This window comes from Musca domestica, unplaced genomic scaffold (genome assembly GCF_030504385.1).
Source record: "Musca domestica strain aabys unplaced genomic scaffold, Musca_domestica.polishedcontigs.V.1.1 1, whole genome shotgun sequence".
Classification (NCBI taxonomy): domain Eukaryota; kingdom Metazoa; phylum Arthropoda; class Insecta; order Diptera; family Muscidae; genus Musca; species Musca domestica.
Window position 1 is genome coordinate 20,789,750 of NW_026712114.1, and position 27,287 is coordinate 20,817,036.

The 27,287-nt window shown below is 35.0% G+C and overlaps 2 protein-coding genes across 6 annotated transcripts in view; one reads left to right on the forward strand and one right to left on the reverse strand.

Annotated features, from left to right (window-relative positions):
- Nucleotides 1-27,287, forward strand: part of LOC131801556 (dedicator of cytokinesis protein 3-like) — a 168,932-nt gene that overhangs the window by 102,109 nt on the left and 39,536 nt on the right. The window lies entirely within an intron of this gene.
- Nucleotides 1,553-26,910, reverse strand: LOC101893631 (innexin inx3). Of its 4 annotated transcripts, none has more exons than XM_005178704.4 (7): nucleotides 26,774-26,910; nucleotides 25,769-25,923; nucleotides 16,003-16,348; nucleotides 3,654-3,862; nucleotides 3,129-3,589; nucleotides 2,851-3,004; nucleotides 1,553-2,778 (listed from the first exon to the last, which is right to left on the reverse strand). In XM_005178704.4, exons 3-7 carry the CDS (start codon nucleotides 16,163-16,165, stop codon nucleotides 2,596-2,598), a joined length of 1,170 nt encoding a protein of 389 aa, XP_005178761.1. In that variant the 5' UTR covers nucleotides 16,166-16,348; nucleotides 25,769-25,923; nucleotides 26,774-26,910; the 3' UTR covers nucleotides 1,553-2,595. The 4 variants fall into 4 exon arrangements, with proteins under 4 accessions (XP_005178761.1, XP_011290592.1, XP_019890692.1 ...); XM_011292290.3 differs by having other exon boundaries at nucleotides 25,769-25,966; XM_020035133.2 differs by having other exon boundaries at nucleotides 26,841-26,855.

A 27,287-nucleotide genomic window follows, 5' to 3' on the forward strand; every position in this document is an offset into this window, starting at 1 on the left:
AATGTGGTGGGCTTAAATTTGCTACCAGAGGAGCCAGTAGCACTCACAAACATAATATACCAAATTTTAAACAATTTTATTGAAAATATCGCAAAGATCATTAAAATACCTAATATCGGAAGGGTTCTTTATTTGTTTTCTGCAAATTCGTTGGACAAATGTGACTAAACCCCAAAAATACCTTTAATCGGAAGATACATTTTTTGTGGACGCTTTACTAAGTCGTGGACTTATATTGCCCATTTTCAGTGTCCTAAGTTTACGGGCTTGAGTAAAATTTTAGTAACCTTCAGTCCCAGTTAGTAAAAGTGAGACATAAGGGATACAGGACTCCCAACCTTCAATTTCGAAATGGTCGAACGTTATCTTGCTGTGCCGCCGTTACTTATTACGTTGTAATGAGAGAAATAAGTTACTTTGTTTTGTACTTTTTTAGGAATAATCCATTATTTTCAGCCTACGGTAATAGCGAAGGTAGTTTGTTGAAATGGGTTATTCGGCTCATACAGCCCCCAAGTTTGTGCGAAAAATTAATGCTAACATATCTAGTCCGGTACAGCTATTAGAGGATTATGGATATGTCTTTCGCTGATTGGCTCATTAACATATGGTTACACATATTACTTAACGTTGGGACTAAGTCTTGATAGCTTAGGTTAGTCGACCGCCCAAATTAACAGAAGTATGAACAATACCATCAAGTCGCTTGTTGGCTGCACTTGAGGTTTTACAAAACAAAAGGTATATAAGGCCAAATAAAAACTGGATAATTCTGTCGTCCAAATTCGTATTATATGGAGATTCAGTGATTTTCTGTAAACTTGGCACATCGCAGTATTTTTACCAATCTTAGCAATCTGTTACCTTTTCTACAAAAGCTCAAAATTTTTCAAAAGAAAATAAAATAATCATTTTAGCACAGTCGTTGCGTCGTTAGCTTCCAAAAACAAAGAAAGGCCAACAAGATATTTCACAGTAATATAACTATAAATCTCCTCTTTAAGGAGCTGCTGATATCGGGATCCAGAAGGATTTCTAAAGTCTTTAAAAAAGCAAGAGGCTTTACCAGCCATATAAGCGATCGAATCAATTCATTGGGAAAATGTTGTCACTAAATTAATTTGGATTTTAAAATCTTATGATTTAATCATGCAATATCACACACTTGCCATATTACAACAATTTAATGAGAGAAAAATCTCTCAGTAGTCTCTCAGGGACTTTTTCAGCCTAGAAAACCTATGCGGACAGCTACGTTTCTCTAAAGAATCTGCGATAAATATAGGGGAGTATTACCCCTTAGAAAAATTGGTTCAAAATATTTGATCATAATGAAAAAAAAAATACTTATCATACACTCTCAGATAATTTTTTCGGGATGTTATATAACGAATGACATATTAAATTGCCAACTCTTACTATGTAGAGTATAATGACACAATTCCACTTTTGCGAAACTAGTCTTTACCTAAACCTCAAATTCCCAACTGCTTAAATATTTATTCAAGGGTAGTTGAGCTGAAAACTGTTTCAACAAATACTCAAATAACAGTTTCTATTTATATTTAAAATCGTAAATATTTATTTTAAAAAAAGTAGCATACAAAATAATCTTGTTTCTATCATCATAATCACAATACTTTTGTTTATAAACACAATTTCTAAAATATATGTAGGTGTAGTTCGGTGTTTTTTTTATAAAAATGTTAGCATTATTATCATCATTACTATTATTTAAAAAAGAAAATGTTTATCGATATAGCTTAACTAAAAAATTCTAAAAAAGTGAATTTTCGATAAATATTGAGAAAAAGGAGAGGACATAAAGTTATTACATAATTTATAACAATTTGGAATTTCGATATAATATTATTCAGTTTAAAAATGGAAGCAATATTTCATGGACAAATACAATAATCAGGGACAAATACATATATAAAAAATTGTATGCTATATAATAATTATTATTGTAATTATTTTTTAAAAAGTAATCTGTTAAAACTTATATATTTTCTAATATAATTGATGGCGTTTGTGTTTTTTATGGTATTATTATTAAATTTTAAATTTCGAGAAATCATTGAAACATTTATAAAAAAATGTTTTGTCTTTTTTATACTTAAAGTGGAGAAATTGAAAATATGATTTTGGGGCAGTGTGGCGTTTTGAAATTTCCTATTTTTCAATTTGGCCTGGTATTTTTTATAAAAAACAAAAATTGCACGGAAACTTGTGAGTGATATTTGAAAAATGAACTTGGGACAAAACATTTGCTTTTATAGAATTTTACAAAACATAAGGTTTTTCGATTAAATATTAAGATTTTGTAAAATGCTTTTAGTAGTCTCTATTACAAAATAGCTATAGCTGTGTCTATTATTATTATTTTTTAAAATAAATCATAAAATTTAAAATTATATAAAATTAAAAAAAAAATAAATGAGAAATCATTTGTTGCCTTTCCATCGTCGTCTTCTTCGTCGTCGTCGTCAGATGATGATGATGATTCATTGCATTGGAATTATTGTGTTGTGTGTGTGGACATTCGTTAGTCTTCTTTTGCACTTCCTTTTTTTGTTGCAGTGGCTTTTGTATTTATGTTTCGGTTTCCTTGCCAAAGCTATCCACTTGTGGATAAATTGGATGCATTTCCAATGTTGAGGGGGCCGATGGTGTCCTTGAGGTGCCCAAGAGATTACACAATTCCTGTACCATTTCCGAATAGGATTTCGTATTCACATTCTGGCCAACAAAATGCAATAGCAGGAAGTCACCAATCTGTAAAAAATAAGAGTTGTTTTTTTATAATTCCATTTTTTGAGTGTGTGTGTGTGTGTTTGGTTTACTTACATCCAAACGTCTAACAAGACTTGAGATTTCTTTGCTCTGGCCGGAACGATATGAGCGTTTGATGATGGTTTCACGTGTGGTGGGCATGGTCACAACCATGAAAGAGTAGACCATGGCAACGCCAGTGATGACAGACAAAATGATAAACCAGAACCTAAAAGATAATTAAAAAGGGAATAGATTAAAATCGAGTCAAGTTTCGAGTTAAAAATTCAACCGATTTCCAAAATTAAATTCAGCTGTTTTTTTTTTTTGGAAAAAAGTAAATCCCTACTCACCACAAGAAAATATAGATCTTCTCATTCAAAATATTCAAAGCCAACACACACAAAGTGTCGTGTCTCTGTGGTGAACCACCAGGGCCAAATTTGTGGAATGTACATTTAGTGAGTCTAGGGAATATTTCAATCATGGGATCGTAACGTTTATCCTGATCCATGTTGGAGAATTTAATGACATCCGTGCCATAGGTCATAAAGGCTCCACCCAAAAACTTATCCACCAAAAAGATATTCACAATGACATTGACAAAATTCAAGGCTTCGCAAAAGAAATAGGCAAACGAATAGCCGGCATGGGAATTCAAACTATCCATCAAATATTTGATAATGCGATTCTGGCGATCCTTGCGATAATCCTCGGGAATGGAGACCATGCCACGCAGGCCATCCGTGATCATGCGCATTTTGCCATCTTCCATATTCTTCCAGATCCAATGGGGTACATAGAACATGAGACCCTAAAAAAATTGAAAAGCAATGAATTAATTTAAATTTAAAATTTTAAAATAATATTACACCCACCTGAAAGAACAACACAAACGGCACCCACTGATAATAGCTATGATATCGTTTCTCCTGGCCAAATTCATTGCCCAGGCCATGAGCCGCCACATCTGTGCCAATTTGCCGATGCTGTTGACCCGGTATGGTAAACGTATATGTAATCCAGCAGAACGTATTGATGACATGCATTGGAATGGAGCCATCATTGATGCACGAGATGGGATCACCTGAAATTAAACAAAACCAAATTTTTTATTAAATATTTGAAATTCTCTGGGTAAATTGTAGGCAATTTATTCTAATTTAATTTAAACTCAAACTAAAGTCATTTCGAGCTAACAATTTATATTCATAAACCACACACACATATATATAGCATACATACATATTTATGTGTGTGTTTGCATACAACAGCCAATGTGGTTGTGTGTGGATTATGCAATTAGGTTGGGGCTATGTCATGTTGGGGAAAAGTTCTCAAATTGCATGTTAACCCTTTTGGGGAAGTGAAATTGTGGGTTATTTTGAGTTTGAGGGCTATGTTTGGATCGGAGGAATTTAAAACAGATTATGGGAAAATATTTTTTTTTGTGGGAAAAATGACCCGGTCATCCGGATATTAAAACCGGATAATATCCGGTTACGAACCGGATATTCACAATATGGGTTTCATATGAAAGCTTATAAAAAAGCAAATTCAAAAAAAGGTCATAAGACGGTTCGTGGGAAAAAGTCCGATTAACCGGTTACTAAAACCGAATAATATCCAGTTACGAACCGGATTTATCCGATATGGGTATTATATGAAAGCTAATAATATCTGTCCAAAATATGATCATACGATGGGGAAATTTTTTATCGGTTCAGGCTATCCGAATACTAAAACCGGATAATATCCGATTACAAACCGGTTATATACAATATGTGTCTCATATGAAAGTTTATAGAAATACGTTTCCAACATATGGTCATACGATTGGGGTGATTTTTAACAATTTCATATACGAAATACCCAGTTATCCGGATATTAAAAGCAAAAAAAAATCCGATTACGAACCGGTTAAATACAATATAGTTGTTAATGAAAGCTTATAGAAATATCTGTCCAAAATATGGTCATACAATGGGGAAATTTTTATCGGTTCCGGTTATCCGCATATTAAAACCGGAAAAACCCGGTTACCAACCGGATATATACAATATGGGTTTCATATGAAAGCTTATAGAGATACATATTCTTGGTCATAAGATGGGGTGATTTGTAACGGTTCGTGCGGGGAAAGAGCCTATTAACCGGTTACTGAAACCGAATAATATCCAGTTACGAACCGGTTATATACAATATGGGTGTTATAAGAAAACTTATAGAAATGCCTATCCAACGTCATACGATGGGGTGATTTTTAAGGAATCGTGGGCAAAACAGGCCATTAACAGGACATTAAAAACGAATAATATCCGATTACGAACCGGTTATATATAATATGGGTATTATATGAAAGCTTATAGAAATACCTGTCCAAAAATTTGTCACGCGAAGGAGAAATTCTTAACGGTTCCGGTTATCCGAATAGAAAAACCGGATAATATCCGAACCGGTTATATACAATATGGGTATCATATGAAAGGTTTTTGAATTACCTATCCAAAAAAAACGACGGCATATTATTAATGGCTCCGAAATAATGCAGATCTTTTTGAAAGCAGATCTCAAAGAGTCGAAAATGGTCCCATTATGGGACAATTAGAAATATATAAAACATTGTCTGCATTCTTGCCTTTAGATGTGTTTATATATATTTGTGTTAATATGTAGGGTTCGCCAAATCATTTTTCCTTTTTTTTGAACATCGAGTGTATCTATTGTTGTATAAAGCTAACTTTTCTTTTTGGGAATAGCTACTTCAGCTAAGTTTTTCCAAAGAAACGATTAAACAGCAAAGTTTTTCTATAAAAAAAATTTATTTCAGCAAACGTCTTCCTAAGAAAAATTAAATTTAGTAAAATTTTTCTATAGAAAAAAGTCGTTGCTCCCAAATTTTCCTATAGAGAATCTCAATTCAGCAACGTTCTTCTAGAGAAAATAACAATTCACGGGGTCGGCTTTCTCCATATCCCCTGAAATGTTAATTCCAAATAAATTTCATATCATCACAATGGGTTAACCATCAGATATATATGCCCCCATATTGCACTACACCACCTCCCATTTGCATTTACACAAATCATCATCATTCATGTCCGAAGACTAAGACAATATGCGGTCATGATGGTATTATCGGGGGGTGTTGGCGGTAGTGGTCATTGTGGCCACTTGTCAGTGTGCGTGTGTGTGTGTGTGTGGGTTGGGGGTCACAGACATCATAGCCATCAGTTCTTTTTTTTTCCAACATTAGATTACTACTTTTCATTTTTCCATCTTTTGGAGCACAACGATGACGTTGGGGCAATGATGCTGAGGTGGAGCCATCATGCGATACCCCGTTTTTAACAATGACACTACACAAATAGTCATTTCAGATTTTTCCACATATCGGCAAACAAGGGAACAGGAAGAGGATAGTTCCTTCATATCTTCCGGGAGTTCGCATTTGCAAAAGTACTCCCCCACAGTTGTCATAGTCAAATGTCATGTTGACCATATGGGGGTACCAAAGGCCAGGCCCCCAGCCTATGTGTAAGACATACCCAATTGAGGGGCCATGAAATGCATTGCACCCAAAGATCCATGATATGATATAGAGAGAATGAAGTACATATCTCTGTAATATACATTTCACTTTAAATGAAGCGTTTTATGCTGAGGGAAAAAGTGTCCTGTCTCTGTGTCCATCCCATTGTCTGCAGTTTATTTTCGTATTCTCTCCGGCTGTTGGGCACTTTTTAAAGAGGATTTGTAACTTTTGTTTATTTGCTACTCCTACAAGAATGTGGTGAAGTTTATCTCTCTCTCTATGTGAGTGCGGGGTGTGTGTTTAGGGTGAAGTGATGAAGTTAGAAGAAGTGGTATTGTGTGCCAAGCTTTGAGGAGAAAATCCCTTGGAAAGAATTGATGAAGTAAGCTGATTTGGATTATTTTATTTGGCTTTGGAAAAAAGTTTGCTGAATATAAATTTTGTGAATTGAGTTTTTTTTTTTTAAAGTAGGCGAAATTGACGTTGGTTCGGAAAAAGTGGGTGCATTCTATGGAATTTTAAACAAACTTTTTTTGATAAAAAAAATTAATTCAGCAACATTTTTTATGGAACAAGTAAAAAAGCAGCTAAGTTCGGCCGGGCTGAACTTGAAATACCCTCCACCATTTGCAAGGAACTTGAAAAATTAAAAAAAAAAAGATCCGAAAACTACCACTTTAATGAAAACCATTATATGGGGACTATACAAAGGCATGGACCTGCTTACGAAATTTTTTGTCATAGGCTGTAGTACCCATTACGAACCTCAAATATGAAATTTAAAACAGTTTCAGTGAATAATGTCGGTAAAATCGTTAAAATATCGGATATCGGAAGGTATCGTCATATGAGAGCTATACGAAAACGTGGACCTGCATACGGATTTTTTTGCCATAGGTTGTAGTACCCATTAAGATCTTCCAATACGAAATTTGAAAAGATTCCGGAGAATAATGTTGCTGAAATCATTAAAATATCGAATATCGGGAGGTACCTTCATATGGGGGCTATACGAAGGCATGGACATGCCTACGAAATTTTTTGCCATAGGTTGTAGTACCCATTAAGATCTTCCAATACGAAATTTGAAAAGATTCCGGTAAATAATGTCACAAAAATCATGAAAATATCGAATATGGGGAGGTACAATTATATGGGGGCTATACAAAGACGTGGACCTGCATACGAAAATTTTCGCTATAGGTTGTAGTACCCATTAAGATTCTCCAATACGAAATTTAAAAAGATTCCGGCGAAAAATATTGCTGAAATCATCAAAATACCGAATATCTCAGGGTAGCGTTATATGGGTGCTATACTAAAACGTAGACCTATATAGACAACTCTCTTCCAGGTGGTAAAGTACTCAGAGGGAACTCATTGTGTGGATTTTCAGACTATTCCATTCAAAAATGTGGCTAAAATCATCAAAATACCGAATATCGGGAGGCACCATTGTACGGGGGCTATACGATATCGTGGACCTATATAGAAAATTCTTTTTCAGGAGGTATAGCAGCCACGAAGAACTCCTTATGTAGAATTTGAGACAATTCCATTGAAAAAATGTGGCTAAAATCATCAAAATACCCAATATCAGGGGGCACCATTGTATGGGTTCTATACGATATCGGGGACCGATATAGCCTATCTTCGAACTTAACCTGCCTTCATACAAAAGACAGATCGGTGCAAAATTTTAGCTTCCCCAACTTTATTCGGTTTGACTCTAGAGTGATTAAAACAGACGGACAGGCACACGGACGGACGGGTCTAAAATTATTATTTCGATGACGGAATGACGAACCCTAGTATACCCTCCATATGCAAGTATGGTGGAGGGTATAAAAAAACTTTCTTCCTCGTTAAGGCCCTTACAATTGTTTTTCAATGTCCGAAAATTATTATTTCGATGAGTTGCAAACGGAATGACGAACCCTAATATACCCTCCATATGTATGAATGGTGGAGGGTATAAAAAAACTCTTCCTCGTTAAGGCCCTTACAATTGTTGTTCAATGTCCGAATCTCTCGAATACTTTTTTTTGGCCAAGCTAAAACTTTGTTTATGGTTTGTTGCAGGCAAGTGCTCTCTTGTTGTCTTGTTATTGGCCATATATTTTCCCACAGTTCAGTAAGCTCATCCTTCCCTCATCCTCCTCTGGTCCCTCTCTCCCCCATCAAGAATTATCATCATTTGAAATGCACCATAAATATTTAAGAGATGGGGCTTCTGCCAACCATATCTGCATGTACACACTCACACAATGGTACTTGAACGGAAAAAGTTGGACCTTTTTGACTTAACTGGGAAAGAGAGAGAACTGGCTTTTTAATAGGCTTCAAAACTTTTTTTTCCGTTTGAGGGACCAAAGTTTTTTATATTTTCTCTCTTTTATTTCTCTTGTTCTTTTTTTTTTGTTCGGAGATAAAGTGGGGATCATATAAAAATCAGGCATACAATGTACATATACATATATACATGCTATATATGTATGTATGAATATGTGTTTAAATTTAAAGATAGGTATATTCTACATGTAAAATATACCAAAATATCCATGACTACTATCTCTCCGGGTAGATGGTAGTCCAAACAAAAAATGCTATAACGAACATACCTCCAACAACCAACATCAAACCAAACCTTAACTGCATTGTAATGACGTGAGTTGGATTTTTAACTAACCGAGCGACAGACCCAACGAACCCGCCGCCATCCCAAACCAACCATTGGTCTGAGGGACCATGAAATGCACTTGGTTTTTCTTTTTCAGTTGAGGTTTTTCTTCTTTTTTTGCTTTTTCCGGCTACTGCTACTTTTTTGGGAGTGGTGCTCCCAACACTTCATTGGAATAATTAAAGAGAAATACATAAAAAAACAACAACCGATTCTTTAGAAACTTTGTCACACATTACAACAACAAGTACAACATAAAATGCGATGTTGGTGCCATGGCTCGTTTTACCAAAGAGTTGGTTAAACTTCTTTTTTTTTGAAAACATATCAACTTTCCGATAATTTGTTATTGTCGATATTTGTATGAGTGTATGTATGACACGGGAGTTGGACACGTGGTCTAGATGGTATCACACATCATAGATAGTTGTTAGCAGTACGTGATAGTGTCGAATGAACTCGAAAAGAAATTTGAGGCCACTCTCAGCATTATTTTAAATTGAAGTTGTTTAAAATTTTCACAATCTGTTTTATTCACGTTTTGTATCGGAAAGGGATGGCTGATTTGAAGTTTTCGAAAGAATATACATATATTTTTTAAACAAAAATTTAGCTAAAGTAACTATAAGAAAAGTTGAATGAACTACATTTTTGCTATATTAAAAATTGGAGGAATTGCCTTTTTCTGATTTGAAATTTGGCTGAATTGTTTTTTTTTTTGAGAAGCAATTTGCTCAAATAATTTTTTCTTTCAAAAAGAAATTGCTGAACCGACTTTACATAGAAAAACGTTGGTGATTGATTTTTATGCCCTCAGCCATATGGCTAGATAGGGTATACAGGGTGAGATGAAAAAACTGCAACCACCTTCAGACTATGTCATTTCTAAGTCACTCCGACAGTCCGACAGCTGTTAAAATTATTCCAGTGAAAGCTCATTATATTGTTTACATGCGTACAAAAGCATTTTGGTGAGAATTTTCCAACAGCCCTCCAGCATATAAATGTGAATAAATATTTTGTGTCTCGTACCATCGCTCGTTACCATAATACTGGTAGCGTAGTCCGACGTCAAGGAAGTGGACGGAACATCAGCAGAAATGGTTCGTAAAGTAAAGAAGAGACTTGATCGAAACACGCGTCGCAGTGGCCGAAAAATGGCTCATGAGCTGAACATATCGCAATATTCCATTCGGCAAATATTGAAAATTGAGCTCATGCCGACCATGGTGATGGTGTGGGCCGCCATAACAGCCGCTCTCCGCTCGTATTAATCGACCGACACTCAGCACGCGCCACCCAAGAATGGTTACAAAATGAGGTTCCTCGCTTCATTTCCAGCGCACAATGGATGGATTTGGCATTTTAACGGTTCCGCCTTTCTAATTTCAGTGTGAATCAAATGCAATTTGACATTTCGTATTCTTAGAGGGTCGTAGGTCAACTTTTGAAGAAATTGTAATTTCGGTCCACTTTTTGAAATTATCCCCATATAGCGGTTACTTCTGGTGCCAATTTCCTGCCAAACACATTCAAGTAAAGTCTACTTTCGATATAGTCCATAAAACTATACCTCCTGGTTTTTGGCGATTTCAAGGGTTAGGTCTCAATATTCATCGAAAGCAGCTGATATATCGGGCTTTTTGTGGGCACATCTCCTTCTCTCAATTTTTGGATTTTGGATCCAATTTTTAATTTAGCCCTATCTAACTCTACCTTCTGAATTTTTGACATAATCAAATTAAGCGCAACCGACCAAATTAGGCGCAACTTGGCATTGTTAGGTTTTCTGTGGGTAGTTTAGGTCCTCCCAAAAAATGTTGATGTGGGTCCACTTTTTGATATAGTCTCCATATAACGAAAACCCGTAAGTTTAACTCCTAACAGGAAAAAATCAAGATAGCTCACTCTTAGGTATAGTTCTCCATATAAGAGTATGTCCCAATTTTCGATATTTTGATGGTCTCAACATCAGTCAAATCTGCTGCATGTAGACATTTCGGATTCTCTTTGATTACATTTAGTACTAAGAAAACAATATGCAATTAATACCGATATGGCCCCATATAACTGTACCTCCTGACGGTTTTTGCAGCTGGTATATCGGGCTTTTTATGGGCCCACTATTTGATTTAGGCCGATATAAACGTTACCCTCTGAATTTTTGGCGTGAACAAGGTTTTCCGACCAAATAATGCGCACCTCGTCATTGTGAGGGTATTTTAAGACCTCCCTACAATAGCCCCATATAACGACAACTCCTAATTTTTGGAGTTTTTTTAGAGATTTCTGGTTTTGGCTCCTAATTTCAACCAAATCAGCTGTAATTCTTGTGGGAAGATTAACTTCTAGCCCCATATAAGTATTCCTCCTGATTTTCGGTAGGTTGCAGGATTGGGTCCTAATTTCCAAATTATAACTAAATTTGGAATATCGGATTTTTAGTGAGTAGGATTGCTTTTCGCCTAAGTAACAGGTTTACTTATATATAGCCTTTGATTTCTGGCACTTTGAAAGTTCCGACCCTAATGTCCAACTCAAATAGATGGCTAGTTTAACTCCTCTCACAATATATTCAATGTAGCGAAACTTCCGAAATTCTTGGGATTTTGAGGATAGCCTTCGATTTAGCCATAAGTGAAATTTTCACCAGGTGAAGATTTACAAATATTCTACCCAGCCGAATATAAAACTTTCTTTACTGGTATTCCCTCCTCCCTTTTTTAAAACAAGTTCAATGATTTGCAAAACTGCAAAACAGATAACGATAACATGTCAAGGAGACAGACACCTCACTTTTATGAGTCATTTGTCATAACCTGAATTCGTGTTGTAAGCCGATGATGGATTGAGATATCTACCTTTGTTTCGGAATTCCAATAAAATTATGTAGAGCAGTCATTTGATCACGAGGACAAAGTCAATGACTTTTTCATGTCTTGGGAAATTGTGGCTTTCTTTCTTCCAATATCCATGTTTACATTGTATGGTGAAATACCCATTTGCATATAAATTCTTCTTCTACTTCTGCTTCTCATGATTTGATTTGAAGATGTCAATGTGGTTTTGTTTATTTATGATCCGTTTTTTTTATTTGACTTTCGATGTGTGCAGCGGAATGGATTGACTGGACTGGTCTGTCTAAACAATTTAATGAATAGTGTAGTACCACACAAACACACAAACGCACACAGAAATTCCCAAAACACACAGATTCGGAAAATACAAAGTGATTTCTTTCCATCGAATCGTTGATGAATCATTCCGATGGGTAGGAAACTACAATGTGAGTTGAGACACAATGTTGGAAGTGATTGTATCCCAAAAAGAGGACAGCGAGCCGCCGCCTCTGCCACTGACATAGAGACGATGCCGTCGTCGTCGACGCTGAGAATGTGTTCAAACAAACCGGCAAAAATTGGTTACGTGTGAAAGTGTATGACTGGATTTTTTTCGTAAATCGAAAAACCGCCAATGTTTAAAGAGAAAAAAACAGCTGGATATTAACTGAGCCATAAGTAATTGATTGCGTTGTACAATAATTAATGTTTTTTTTATGAAATAATTTGTTAAAGGCAAATGTTTTGTAAAGTAATTTGGAGTTTACAATGTGTTACAATCGTTTATTATTATAATTACACTGTGCGACAAAATTCAATTTTTTTAATAATTACAGGGAAAATCCGGAAGATTATGAAAGTAGAACTAAAACTAGGAGACACCTGTAACGGCGTTTATTATTATAATTACACTGTGCGACAAAACTCAATTTATATTAATTACAGAGAAAATACCATAATCTTTATGGAAGTGGAGCTAAAACTAGAAGACACCTGTGAATTTATGCAGAAGAGCCTAAACTGAATTTAATGGAATTTTCGGATTAAGATACCTTGGAATCCGTCGATTTTATGTAATTGATGTCTTTGGCAATGTTGTAGATAAAAATACGGGGTCAAAAATGTTAACCTTCAATCGAGTCAACAAAGTGGTCTTTTTGGTCATTTTTTGGAAATATGGTAAAAAACCACCTCCAAACGGATCCGTACCATATTAAAATATCCCACAAAATTGTGAAGCATAAAATTCTACTGTAGGTCCCCAAAGAAGTCAAAAGTCTAAAACTGACCTAATCGCCAGGAATTCATATATATAAAAAACACATCTTAGGGTTAAAGTAGTACTTCATGCGAATTTATGCAAAAATATCCAACAAAACATCAGTTTAGAAGGAAGGCAAAAAAAGACAAAAATTTTCTACATCAAATTTCTCTATAAGTTTCCAGAGAAAAGAAATCTCTATTTCCGATAGGTATCACAAAATTTGGCATTGGCATATTGAAAATTTCATAATTTTTCGATTTATTTATCTAGGCCCCTGCCATACTTTATGTGAGTTTGCAAAAAATGCTCCAAGAAAATATTATTTTGGACGGATGATGTCAAAGACAACATTATTCCTCATCAAATTCTACTATAAGTCACTAAAGACAAGAAATCCCTATCTCCATCATATTTCAAGAAATATGAGGTATGGCAGGGGCCCAGAAAAATTGAGCAAAATTTTTTTTAATATTTTTGCGTTTTTTGCCAACATTGATTTGGATATTTTTTTATAAATAATAGATATCCAGATTTCCTTTCTTTGATGACTTATAGTAAAATTTGATGAAGAATATTTTTGTCCTCGATAATATCCTTCTTAAATGTTGTTCTGTAGGAGTACTTTGCGGAAACTCATATGAAGTACGGCTGAGCCCAAGAAAAAGTTATCAAAAAATTATGAAATATTTTCAGGATTTTTGCCAACATTGATGCGGATATTTTCTTGATACAAAATGCAACTAGAGATTTCTTATCCTTGGTGACTTATAGTACAATCGGATTAAGAATAATTTTGTCTTTGAGGTCACCCTCCTAAAAATATATTTTGTAGGAGGATGATGCGAAAAAATGATCAAACAAAATAACAAATGATCAAAAAGCTGCTCGGCCGGGCCGATCTTTGAATGCCCTCCACCACTTGGAACGATTTTGGCAATTTTGACAAAAAACATAAAATAAAATTCGTTAAAAATTCTGTTAAAATTATAAAAATACAAAATGTAGCCGTTATATTAGGGTCTATACGACCACTTGGACCTGCATAGGCAACTTTTGTCATAAACCATTACTAAATTCAAATGCGAAACTTAAATAAAAAAATTGGTGATAATATAGCTAAAATCATCAAAATACCGTATATAGGGAGGTACCGTTATTTTGGGGCTATACGGAGACGTGGACCTGCACAGACCATTTTCTGTCATAGACTGTAGTACCCATTACGAACTTCACACACCAAATTTGAAACAATTTCGGTGAATAATGTCACTAAAATCATCAAAATACCGAATAAAGGTAGGATCCCTTATATGGGGGCTACACGAAGACGTGGACCTCCACAGACAATTTTCTGCCATAGGCTGTAGTATCCGTTACGAACTTCAAATACCAAATTTAAAACAATTCCGGTGAATAACGTCGCTAAAATAATCAAAATACCGAATATTGGGAGTTACCGTTATAGGAAGACGTGGACCTGCTCAGACAATTTTCTGTCATAGGCTGTAGTACCAATTACGAACTCCAAATACCAAATGTGAAACGTTTTATGTGAATAATGACGCTAAAATCATCAAAATACCGAATATCCGGAGGTACCGTTATATGAGGGATATACGAAGACGTGAGCCTGCACAGACAATTTTCTGTCTAGGCTGTAGTACCCATTACGAACTTCAAATACCAAATTTGAAACAATTCCAGTGAATAATGTCGCTAAAATAATTATATATATGAAGACGTGGACCTACATGGCCCATTTTCTGTCGTAAGCCGTAGTATCAATTACGAACTTTAAATACCAATTTTGAAAAACTTCTGGTAAATAACGTCGCCAAAAACATAAAAATACCGCATATCGGGAGGTACCGTTATATGGGGGCTATACGAAGACGTGGACCTACATGGCACATTTTCAATACCAAAAGTCCTGCAGACATAATATAAATTTAAGTAAAATTTTAAGAATCTACTTCATTTCGTTCGGAAGCTAGAGTGATTTCCACAGATGGACAGACGGACGGGCATAGCTAAATCGACATAGAATTGTATGCTGATCAACAATATATACGCTTTGTGGGGTTTAAAATGTATATTTCGAGGTGTTACAAACGGAATGACAAACTTAATATAATCTACATACTATGGTGGAGGATATGAAAATTAAGATCATCACAGTGTTATTCATTGCATTCGACTCTCGATATGATGTGTAAACTAGCCTCTAGCTAGGTGTTGCAATTGCATTAGTGTTATTACAATTACAACATCCGTGTCATTCTCCTTCCTCTGCGCTTCTCCTGCTAATTAAAGTTATCGGCAATCGCTTTTTCCATGCCAACACATTTTTCCATTTTCATATTTCCACACATGTATTCTAATTAGATGTCGACATGTTTTTTTTTCCACATTGTTTGTCGTGTTAAAAATATGTTAAATGGTCAACAACAATGGGCGGTGGGGGCCAAGCCCGATGTTGGTGTTAACAATGTTTGCGTTTTTTCAAAAGTGTTAAATGGCGACAAGCTACATTTATGGCGAAAGCTTATTATTTAAACAAGCATTTATCAATGCAGTCTCCCCACCACCCTTTCCATTACAAACGAAAAGGGAAATTGGAAAAACACACACACAAAGAAAATGAAACGCTTCAAAGAATTTGTATTTTTAAATGATAATAATAATAATGACAATAATAGTAATAAAGAAGAAATTAATTAGCTCATCGACATATTGATTGTTTTTTTCTTTCGCTTCATTGTTAATCAATTTATTTACATTAAAATTTACATATGCATATTAACTTTAGTCTATGCATTTGAATTATTACTGTTTATTTTTGTGTTAATTTTTTTATTTTATTTATTTATTTTTTTTTTTGTATATTTTTTGTCTCTCATCTACTTACCAATTAAATTATTGGCCGTCACAATAATACAGCAGACAAACAATATGGCCGTTGTTATCCGATAGTGACAACGAAACACCATATTATCGATGACCGCCTTGTCCAGAAGATATCGGATTTTTATAAAGCCGGAAACGGCCGATACCATACCAAACACTGCCATTTTGGAGGTGTTTTGATTTTGTCCTGGTTTTGTAGTTTAGTATGGAGTTTGACTTCGATTATAACTAAATCACAATAGAATCCTTTGCTTTGCCTTTCGTTTGCTCCGGCAGAATCCTTAAATTTCTATAAATATGTACTATAAGCAACTTCTTAGAAGCTGAGTGTATTCTCTCTTGCTTGGCTGGAAAAAGAAGAAGGTAGAAAAAATAGAAACAAAAATTAGTAAAGGAAAAATTATAAAGAAAATTTGAAAAAGATTTAAAAAAAATTAAACGAAATATTATTTGAAATATTATTTGAAATTTACACATCATGTTATATGTAATATGTAATTTAATGTTACCATTTTTTATTTCTATTTTTCTTTTAGCAATTGAATTTTAGGTTAAAAATTATATTCTTCGATTTACGAAATTAAAATCGCATCGTAGACTGTGACTGTCCTATTTCCAATTCATAAGGGAAGTAGATTCTTTCGTATTTATGTAGCATACTTTCAGGTGTTGATCAAAAATTTGCATGCATTTGGGATTTTTAAAAAGGACTATCCGCCAACATAGATCATGAATTAAAAAATCAGAAAAAATGGATATTTTTAAGAATTTTTTAAATAAACATTTTCAATTTAAGGCCCCTCAAAACAAAACTCGCGAATTTTTAATAAAAATATTTCAAGAACCCTGTTTTCAGAGAGTTTTTTTTAAGGACCACCTGATTTCAAGGAATTTCTGATCAAGAATATTTTTTTTAAAATTTGACTACGCATTTTTTATAAAAAAAAAACTTTTAAGGACATCGTGACTAGAAGTCGTGAAAAGGGCCCTCTAACCTAAAATCGTGGATTAAAAAAATATTTCAAGAGCATTTTTGTTTATTTTTTAAAAAAAGGTTTTCTAGAGCCTTTTGACAAAAATTAATTAATTTTTAAGTTACCTCCTTATCAAACATCATAATTTTCTAAGAATTTTTTTGAAGGATTTTCAAGGATTTATCCATGTCGTAACGCTTTTAACAAGCGTTGCATGGGGCACATACCAAAATGGTAACCTCTATAGACAATTTTATACTTCAAGGATTGCATCTACCAAATCAAATACCAATTATTGATGGGTATCGCTATATGTGCGCTATGTGAAAACCTGAACCTAAATTATCAATGTCCTGCCGCCGGAGCTGGAACCCATTATGAACTACAAACACAAATTTTTAGACAAATCCGTGGAAAAATTTGGCAAATATAATCAAAATACCAAATATCGGGAGGTACTGTTATATGAGGGCTATACAAAAACGTATACTTATACATTCAATGTTTCGCCACCGGAGCTAGAACCCATTATGATCTACATATACCAATTTTTTGACAACTCCATGAAAAAATGTGGTACTGGTATCGATATATGGCGGCTGTTCCAAAATGTGGACCGACATATCTCATTTTCAATAACAAACATCATAGGCCTAATATAAATTGTGTGCCAAATGTTTAAGCCCTACGTCAAATAATTTGGGCTGCATCGTGATTTCAACAGACAGACAGAAAAAGGCTTAGAATTGTATCCTGGTTTTTGATATATACTTTATGGGGTCTACAACGAATATTTAGGAATGTTACAAACGGAATGAAAAAATTAATATACCCTCCTTTTCAAGGTGGAGGATATAAAAATGTAGGCGAACTTTTTGAATGGAAAACATAGGCCCAATTGTTTTGGTACCACCTTCCCAAAAAAATGATCTAATTCTTTAAAACCAATGAATCATATATTGTTCGAACAAATTTTCCGACTTGGCCTAATCTATGTGCATCTTATTACGTCCGCCTTATATTGGGATCCATATAAGGAGGATCCATATTGGGACATGTCAAGATTTTTTAGGAATTTTTGGTCAAGAATTCCATTCCAGCACTTTTTTTAGAGAATTTTTTTCTTTGTATTTTTAAAAGGACTTCTTAGGCAAGAATCGTATTTTTTTTTCTAAAAATATTTAGAGTGTCCTTCTGAAAAAAATCGTGTAGTTTTAGGGAAGTTTTTTTTCAAGATCTCCGTATTAAAATATTAAATATATCATTAGGTTTGCCTCGCCCTGAATTATTCCTCGGAGATACCTACCCTATCATAATAAAGCTCTATTAAAGGTTGAGTTATTAAATGATGATGTTGTAACAGGAAGGATCCACATTTATATATAGCCCCTCGTGCAATGGTACCTCCTAATTTTCGATATTTCAAAGGTTTCTGCCCCTAATCAGTTGTAACTTGGTATTTTGGATTATCAGTAGATATTTGAACCTCACCATAAAACGACACCACCGGATTTTCAGTATTTCCACCCCAATTCGAACTCTGGCCCTTTTTTAGCCTTCTATAATTGTAGCTCTCAAGTTTTTCTATTTTGAAGAGTTTTGGCGCAATTTAAAAACAAGTAAGCAGTAAGTTGATACTTCGGAGTTTCTCTGGGTCGAATTTACTCCTTGCAAAAACATGTACAATATAGGCCGACTTTTGGGAATAACTCCCATATAGCAATACATTTTCTTTTCGGCATTTTTGATTTAGTCATAAGTCAAGTTTTCATATGGTGGAGGGTGTAAAAATATCGGCCCAGTCGAACTTACATCGTTTTTAATTGTTCAAGAATATACTGAATTTTTATATACTTTACACCCATATATGCATGTAATCGGTCACTTGATGAGGACATATATGTGTTTTTTTACAAAATTAACTTTAACTTCCTCACAGCCTCCCCTTTCACTTTCATTTTACTATAAAATCACGTCACAATTGTTTATGTTTTTGTTTTTTATTCTTCTCTCACATTTGTTTCTTTTTGTAGTCTCCTGCTTTAAAATTTTAACGATAAGACCAGACTCACCACTTAGACTCATCCAGTGGTTTTTTTTATTAGATTTACATTGAAATAATAATTCCAGCTGGGCGGCTTTAAAATCTAAAAACCTAGTTTTCCAACTACTTTACATTATCGGGGAGAAGGAAAAAAAGACGAAGACCACAAATCAAAACAATCTAAAAAAATGAAAAGAAACCAAAACTAAAAACAAAAATAATAAATATCAACTAGAATAATTGTAGAACAATGCCAACTAAAAACCAAAAGCCACTTGTAATGAGTAATCAAGTAAAGAAATAAAAAAAATATAAAACAAAAAAACTATTTTTTTGTGGAGTAAATCATAAAAGATGTGGTGGGTTAAGTTGTTGACCTACAAAAGAAACGCTCGAAGCTACTTTCAAAAATTGTGATAGAAATGACAAGTTTATATTTAAAAAAAAAATAAAAAATATACATTCGAATCGTTTTTCAAAGGCCATTTATAAATGGGTGACCTAAAAGGGTATTTTAAAGGTCTTCTGGCAAAATATTCACTTTTCCATGTAAAATGTTCAAAAAATACCAAAAATATTACCATTCCAAAGAAGGGCCAGAAATGTTATAGGTCTCAGGAGCGAAAGTGGCAAATATCGGGCGGACATAAATCTGAACTCGAAGTTTGGTTCAACTCTATATATTCGGTTTATTGTTAGAACTCCTATCTAGAAAGTCTTGGCGCCATAAGAGTTCCCTTAGCCATATGGCTAGAGAGGGTATATATCATTTGAAAGGTCAAAATGTGCCTCATCGAATAACGGTTTTAGACCCATATTCTCCTTGGACCAAATCCGGTTCAGGACATTTGTAGACGATCTGGCGATGTCCGTCCCTCCGTATGTCTGTCTGGCTTGGTACATCGTAATATTATTATCAAACTTAGATCGAGTTCGGGGGTGGGTAATATCGGTCCACTCAATTTTCAAAAAAAATTACTGCACATAAAGAGGACGGATAATCCGCCTTTTCTCCAACCAAGTGTGAAAATGGACAGTATCGGTCCACTCCATCAAGTACCTCCCCTATAAAAGGTCAACATTTTGAATAACTATAACTCATATAAAATGTGGTGTAAGAGTCCAATTGTCTCCAAATTACACAGATCATAATATTTTTACTCTGGTGTTAAGATGGAATATATCAGTCCACTCCTTCTGGTACCTCCCCCTGGGTCTGAATTTTGAATGTCCATGAAACGTGACATTAACATCCGATTTCATACAGACTTGGCACATCTCAATATTTCTACCAACACAAGTTCTTTCGTAAGGATGGTAGAAATCGGACCATTCCTTCTGGTACCTCCCCAACAAAGGGTCAAAGTTTTGAATAACCAAAACGATTATAAAATCCCAAATGATCATCCGGTTCTGTTCATATTTCACACATCCAATAATTTCTACTAACTCAAGATCTGCTGTGAAGTTGGGATATATCGGCCAACTCCTCCTTTCTTCCACAAAGGGTCAAAATTTTGAATATCCATGAAGCTCATAAAACACGTAATTAACATCCGATTCCATTCCATTCTTAACACATCTCAATATTTCTATCAACAAAAGATCTGTTATTAAGAAGGTAGAAATCGGACCACTTCTTCTGGTACCTCCCTCACAACCGGTCTAAATTTTGAATAGAAACAACTGTCATAGAATTCGAAATAAGCATCCGATTGTCCTAAAATTTCACGCATCCCATTACTTCTATTAACACAAGTTCTGGTGTGAAGATAGTAGATATCGACCAACTACTTCTGCTACATCCCCCACAACATTTTGAATAACCATGAAGCTCATAAATCGCGAAACGAGCATCTCATTAAATGTCAAACTCGGCACATCCCAATATTTTTATCAACGAAATATTAGGTGTGAAGATGGCATATATATCGGACCACGCCTTCTGGCACGTGTCCCACATCGGGTCGAAATTTTGAATATTCATGACTCTTATAAAATGCGAAATATGCATCTGAATCTCTTCATATTTCGCGTATTCCAATATTTTTACTAATGCAAGATCTGGTGTGAAGATGATATAGATCGGCCTACCCCTTATGGTACCTCTCCCACAAAGAGTCGCAATTTTCAATATTTATATCTCTCATAACTGGCGAAACAATTCGGCGGTTCTTTTAAAACTTGATCCTTCTTCATATTTTTAACAGGAGATATAGAATTTATCGGCTCACTTTTTCCCCTACCTCCTCCACAGAAGGTTCAAATTATAATTAACAATTATAAATAAAAAAGATGGTAATCGATGTCTGATTTTCTTGAAATTTTTTTCATCCAAATATTTTTATCAATTTTAGATCATGTGGTCCACTATATCTGGCACCTCATAAACTGTCATAGCTGAGGATATACATCTGTCGGCAAAACAAATTGCAAATTGAGCACTAAATTGTATTCCTTAAGTGTTGGCAACACTGTTCGTACCGGTTCCTCTTATCTTGTCTGTTGTATTCTGCGACACAAGAGAAAAACCAAAGAGAGACTTAAACTCTCTTCGATGATAATACAAGTTATGTTGTACTGCAGTATGTGTGTGTGAGTGTATGTGTGTTAAACAAAGAAGAGTTCTCAGGTAAAAGAACCCCAAGAAGTGCATAAAAGAATGAAATTTAAACAATACTTTTCTTTATTCTTTTATTTACTCTTCCATTTTATCTTTTTGGCTCTTGGTGGCTGACTGGATGGCGTGTGTTTCGTTTTCATAGTTTCTTCTTTTTTGTGTATTTCTTTCTTTCTTTTTCCAATTTCGTTTTTGTTGTTCTTCTCAAAAATCTTGTTGTATACATTTGAATTTTGATTACATTTAGTGTTGTTGTCGCTGTTTTTGTTTTACAAACTGGTTTTAAGGTATTTTCAAAGTACGGTGGTAGCCTGCTGCCCGGTCGTCAGTCAATCGGTCGGTCGTTTGGGCAAACTAACTTCTTGACTGTCTATCTGGCTGTCTTGTTTTTTATGTAGCCATATATAAATGTATGTATGTAGCCTGGTCGGTCGTTCGGTCCCCAGTAGTGGTTTAATGTTAAATGTATAACTCCGGTTCAACTTTGAAATAATTTTCTTCTTCTGTTGCTGCTGCTACTTCTACTTCTGCGAGTGGCTGCCGTCTTTAGCTGGTTTCATTTTGTATTGGCCACCGCCAACAACCATTATTGTAATATAGGCGGCCTAATAGCGAACTAGATAATCTTGTATTCAGTGGATTTTGCTTTTCAATGATCATTTCTTTTAAAATCGTTTTTAATTAATTTGTTTGATTTGTTTTTTTTTTTTCTCGTTCTTCTTTCGTGTGGAGACAAGTGTGACAACAAATTTGGCAAACAAAGCCATTTTTATGTAAATGAAAATTTTCAAAAAAAAAATTCTGTTGATCTGAGAACAATGAATGCGAAAAAATTTATTTTTTTATTTGGCACTCTGACTTCATCTATAAAAATAGGATTTTTAAAAAGCTATAGGAGTAAATCAGAATAAATTTCCCATCGATTTTTGATAGTTACTAAATATTAGAAAAATGAGAATGGGTATTTCTAACTGATGCTCAAAAATGGTTTGCATTTCAACATCGTACAAAGAAATAGAATATAATGAATTTTTTTTTGACGAAGTTCAAACAATTCCTTCACGGAACCTAAAAATTTTCAGATTTTTCCTGCTACTGCAAATGCCGGCAAATATGAAACATAAATATGGGTCAATTTTTTGGCCGGTAGGGAAAGTTTTGGGGAATAATTCATGTCCAGTGGCTATCAGTGGCGCCCAACGTTTAAAAGATGAGTTATTTTTCTAATGAAACTCTGTAACTTAAAGTTTTAAAAAATAATTCATCTTCAGTGGCGCCCTACTTTTAAAAGATGAGTTATTTCCCAATGAAACTCTGTAAATTAAAGTATAAACTTTTCCCAAATAACCATTTTGTTTCAGGAGTATAGAACATTTTCACAATAGAGTCCCCATTGAGAAATCTGATTGTAAAATAGTCGATGTGTGCGGTACTAATTTATAATACTTATTTTTTCTAAAATATATATTTTCTAAAAAACATGTAAGGGTGCCGATACAGCAACAGAAATTTACACAATTTTGTGGCGCCCAACGTATTAAAGGTTTTATTCCACCCAAAAAAATAATATTTTTTTTTTGGTCGAACCCTTACCCTTAGTTACCCTTTAAGGCAACACAATATATGAAGTATGAAAGAATCTATTTAAAGCAGCAGTTAGGACCACTATTTTGTATGGTGATATGATGAATAATGGCTAGTCACCAATGTAGACAATTTAAAATCGCTTGGTAGCGCCCAACGTGGAAAAGACAAAAAAAGACTATATTGTAACACCGATCTGGCCACTTTGGGGGAGGTAATGCTTTTCTAGATAAATATAAAAACCTCCACATAAAATCTCATTCTAAATTTGGTATATTATGGCACAAGAACACAAGAAAGGAAGCACAAAGGATAACTGTTCTAGAAGGAGAGCAGAATTTAAAGTCGGTCCCTTTTAAAAGTGGAATATTATGGCTCATGATTGTGGTAAACCTCATTTATCGATTAATATTTTCTGAAAATAATGGGTAGGATCACAACAGGTGGTAAGCATTTTATAGCGTCCAACGTAAAAAACTCTTTCTTGGCTTTTGGTAAAATATCAAAAGAAAATAAATTGTGATAAGGATATTAAAGACCAGTTGGCATTAAATCAGGTCTGGTCACCCATGTTGACAGAAATACAATATGAAACATTTTGTGGCGCCCAACGTATAAGAGATGAAGATTTCTCTTGAGTTTTTTTTTAACAAAATCATGATGGTAACGGAAATGAACGGAGGATTTGATGAATCACTTAGTAAACAAGGACAACAGGGTACTGGTGTGTGGTAAAACCAATATTAAAACAAAATAAGCCAACAGAATCGTTATGAACCACTTGCTTACTAATTAATGCCCCTATTACCATTTCGAATCCAGCGAGGCCAATATGGCTTTCAAGGCGACCAGAGTTTTAAATGGATTCGGACTACAATGAGGCTTGGTCGATATTCGAATTTCTACATGAGTGAAAGTTGTCAATTTCGGCTCAAGTGCCGGAAATTTCCTAAGTTTATGGAAGATCTAATCGCATACTGGTTGTTGTATTCTTCCCATGGGTAGAAGTCTGAAAACACCGACCAAAGGCCAGCCACCCTTTGTCAATTTCCATTTTCATTTTTGTGAGGATTTTCCAGAGAAAAAGTTATTCGTGATGGAGTTCAATCGTGATAGTGTGATTTCTTTGTATTTGGCTGGAAAACCACAAGTGGCTATCGTTAGAGGACTCCAGAAATTAAATATGAAAAAAACTTTTGTGTCCATCGCTCGTTACCATGGTACTGGTAGCGTTGCCCGACGTCAAAGAAGTGGACGAAAGAAAATAGCAACATCAGCAGAAATGGCTCGAAAAGTAAAGAAGCGACTTGCTCGAAACCCGCGTCGCAGTGGCTGAAAAATGGCTCGTGAGCTGAACATATCACAATTTTCCATTCGGCAAACATTGCAACATTTGCTCGGGGTAAAGCCATTGAAATTCCAAAATAGACTCATAAGTGGTGAACTGTCGAATGTGGGTTTCTCCGTTGTAAACAAACAAAATGATCGTGTTTACTTGCCAAAGAGGTCAGCTGAAAATGTGCACCTTCGGTTGGCCACCAGAACTCAAGCGCCGGCCATGGTGATGGTATGGGCCGCCATCACAGCCGATGATCGCTCTCCGCTCGTATTAATCGACCGTGGCATCAAAATAAATGCCGAATATTATCGGGAGTATTTAAGCCTTGGGCAGCCTTTTGGCCGCAGACCCTGGACATTCCAACAGGACTCAGCACGCGCCACCCAAGAATGATTACAAAATGAGGTTTCTCGCTTCATTTTCAACGCACAATGGCCAAGAATGATTACAAAATGAGGTTCCTCGCTTCATTTTCAGCCCACGATGCCCACCAAAATCTCCGGAGACCAATCCATTGGACTATTGTGTCTAGAGTATTTTGGAAAGCAAGCTTGGCACTAACAAATACCAAAGTGTCGATCACCTCAAGCAAGCCCTTCGCCGGGAATGGACCAAAATACCGCAGAGCAACATTCGGGCAGCGTGTGACGGTTTCATTGGCCGTTTGAGGGCCATAATTCGTGCCAAAAAGAGAAGAAATATTTGAATAACAAATCTTGGAATTTCATTCATTTTTCTCGCTTTTTAACTAATTTTGAGAAAAAACTATCAAAAAAAATGAAAACAACTTGTTGCATGTAATTCTGAATAATTCTGACAAAAAGCGGCCATAGCCTCAATGCTGCATTTCTGTGGTTTTAAGATGCTGTTCTACCATGAGTTAAGCCTTGAAGCCCTATTTACCCCAGTTTTTTATAAAAATCGTTCAAAAGGAAAAATCGGTTATGGTAGTAACATTTTTAATTTTTAGCAAGTTCCGGAACAGATCAATTGCCCATTTTTATAGCCCATGTAATTAAGAGTCGGTCGTTTAACTATTTCGAAATTTATTATTTTGACAGACAATCCAATATTGCCAAAATTCGTTACCGCTTGTTTTTTTTTGCGAAATTCAAATAATATTTCGTTTTGATTTATTTTAGACTCAGCAATTATTCATTTCGTTTTTTTGTTTTGTTTTTGTTACAACTTTTTTTTTTTGCTCACCTTGTTATTATTTTTGTTTTTGTTATTTCAAAACCTTTTTGTTGTTACTGTTATTATTGCAATATTATTATAAAATTTATTTCTGTCATTTGTGCTGGATTTGTTTGCGGTTAATCATCATCGTCGTTGTCGCCGTCGTCAACATCACGCGCTGGCTTCAATTTAGAAAATTAATTTCAATTTTTTTTTCAACTCAAGCTTGTTTCGAAATAAAAAAAAATGTTAACGCTCAGCAAAATAAACAATACACAAATAAAATATATACGGAGGTTTATGCACTTTTTCATGCACCGTTGCACTTTTGAAACAAACACATGGAGAGAGAAAAAACACCACAGAAACGACGGAGAGTGTAACAAAACGGAACCAACAAAAAATGTTAAAACAAATAAATTTTCTGACGTCGCGCTTCTAACTACTGTTGCAAATGTCTGATGCTACTTAAACGGCTGCTGGTGTTTTTCTGCCGCTCTCCACGTAGGAAAGGTAGGTTGGTTGGTCGGTTGTTCGATGGGTAGCTAGGTAGGTATGTCAGAGCAGATGACTATGGTGCCACTACTGGCTGCTGCCTGTCTTACCAACTGCAACTGGCTGCTGTTTGTGGCAGTGAACAACAGTGAATATGATGCTGTGGTGGTAGAGGTAAAGGTCCTCTTCCCCGGTGGTTGCTGGGTGATTACACACAACAAGAACAACAAGCCTGCTATTTTATTGTCGCCCTGTTGTTTTTGCTGTTGTACCTACTTTGCCTTGCAAAAATCCACACTCTCTCACACTTCTTTTTCAATATCACGATTTTTGCTCTGCTGTGTAATCCCCCCATGCATTTAAATGGCAAGCAGCTGCGTTTTTTACTTCTTCCTATTTTCCCAAAGGGTTTTGCCGTTTTTTTTTTCACTTTTATTTTTTATATTCTTTCGTTTTTGTTTTTTTTTTTTTTCTACTTTTTCTCTTCTTATATGCAATACAATGCAAATTATTTTTGTTACATGAAATTCAACACACCATTCAGTAAATAAAACAAACAAAAAATTCTACACATTCACATAAATCCGCCTAAGCGTGGACCAACTTCGCATGCCACCGATCTACTCGCCGTTTCAACTAAAACTGCCATACACAAATTTCCCCCAAACTCTAGCTGCCTGATTAGCTGAAATCTCGTTTCAAAAAAAAAAAAATGATGAAGTTTCGAACACACATGTTTTAACTTCGCTTCTCTTCTCTTCTGTAAAGGGTGTTCTCTTAAATTCCACACTATCACTCTCTTTGGAGTGCTCTCTTGTTCTCTGATTTATAACACATACCGAATTAAATCTCAATTTGTTTTAGCTTCATACTAATTCTGAACTGCAGCTTGGTCCCATGCTATCTGATTGGTACCAACAAAAGTGGTCGTCGTGGTTACGATAAAGGGTTGCCACCTCTAAAATATATTTGAGCGTGTTCGTGTTTGGATAGATTAAAGGAAAATGTGCACAGCCGCTGGGACAATGAACTGTCAAACCAATTTTGGAAT